Source organism: Bison bison, unplaced genomic scaffold, assembly GCF_000754665.1.
Source record: "Bison bison bison isolate TAMUID 2011002044 unplaced genomic scaffold, Bison_UMD1.0 scf7180017858506, whole genome shotgun sequence".
Classification (NCBI taxonomy): Eukaryota; Metazoa; Chordata; class Mammalia; order Artiodactyla; family Bovidae; genus Bison; species Bison bison.
Window position 1 is genome coordinate 1567 of NW_011489078.1, and position 844 is coordinate 2410.

The 844-nt window shown below is 71.1% G+C and overlaps 1 protein-coding gene across 1 annotated transcript in view; it reads left to right on the plus strand.

Annotated features, from left to right (window-relative positions):
- The first annotated feature begins 6 nt into the window (after positions 1-6).
- Positions 7-844, plus strand: part of LOC104979675 (WD repeat-containing protein 90-like) — a 3487-nt gene continuing 2649 nt past the window's right edge. Inside the window, exons 1-4 of the mRNA XM_010828136.1 lie at positions 7-136; positions 216-384; positions 514-625; positions 770-840. Of these exons, the coding sequence (XP_010826438.1) occupies positions 35-136; positions 216-384; positions 514-625; positions 770-840 (454 nt within the window). The 5' untranslated portion in view covers positions 7-34. The remainder of the gene's footprint in view (positions 137-215; positions 385-513; positions 626-769; positions 841-844) is intronic.

Here is an 844-nt window from a genome sequence, read left to right on the forward strand (position 1 = left end):
GTCCTCCACGCGCCTCCCAGAGCCGGTGCACAGCATGGCCTTCAGCCCTTGGCACGCCAGCGAGCTGGCCTGCGTGGGCCGGGGTGTCCTCACCCTGCAGCTGCTGTGGGGGCAGGCAGGTGACGTCAGCCTCCAGGTGCCGGGGCTGGGAGGTGGCCTTGGAGGACGGGGTGGGGCGCCCCGGGCGTGGCTGACCCCTGCTGTTCTCCCACCAGGCCAACCGGGAGCCAGTCCCCGAGGAGGCGGGGGGCTTCGAGCTGAGCTCGCTCTGCTACGGGGCCCCGCCCTTGCTGTACTGCGGCTCCAGCGAGGGCCAGGTGTCCGTGTGGGACACACGTGCCGGCCGCTGCTTCCTGGCCTGGGAGGCGGACGATGGCGAGATCGGTGGGTATTTGACGAGCCCACGGCCCTTGGGGCACCGTTCCCCTGGGAGTCACAGTGCCGGGGCGGTGCGATGCCCTCTGGAGCCCCAGGCCTCTGGGGACGCGGCTCATGCGAGCTCCCATTCCCCAGGAGTGCTGCTGTGCTCAGGTACCTGGCTGGTCAGCGGCAGCAACACACGGCGGCTGCGCCTGTGGGCTGTGGGGGCCGTGTCGGAGCTGTGGTGCAGGGGCTCGGGGGCCAGGTGAGCGTGCGTGCTGTGTCCGGAGCTAGCGCTCCAGCCGGCTGGACCCGCCCCCCAGGGGTGTGCTCGGGCAAGTCAGGGCCATGGGCTTATCCCCCTGGCGCCCTGGCCTCCCGCCGCTGCCCTGTGATCCCTGCTCTCCAGGTCCAGTTCCGTGTTTCTGGAGCGTGAGCTGACCCTCGACGGGGCCGTCGTGAGTGCGGTCTTCCACGACAGCAT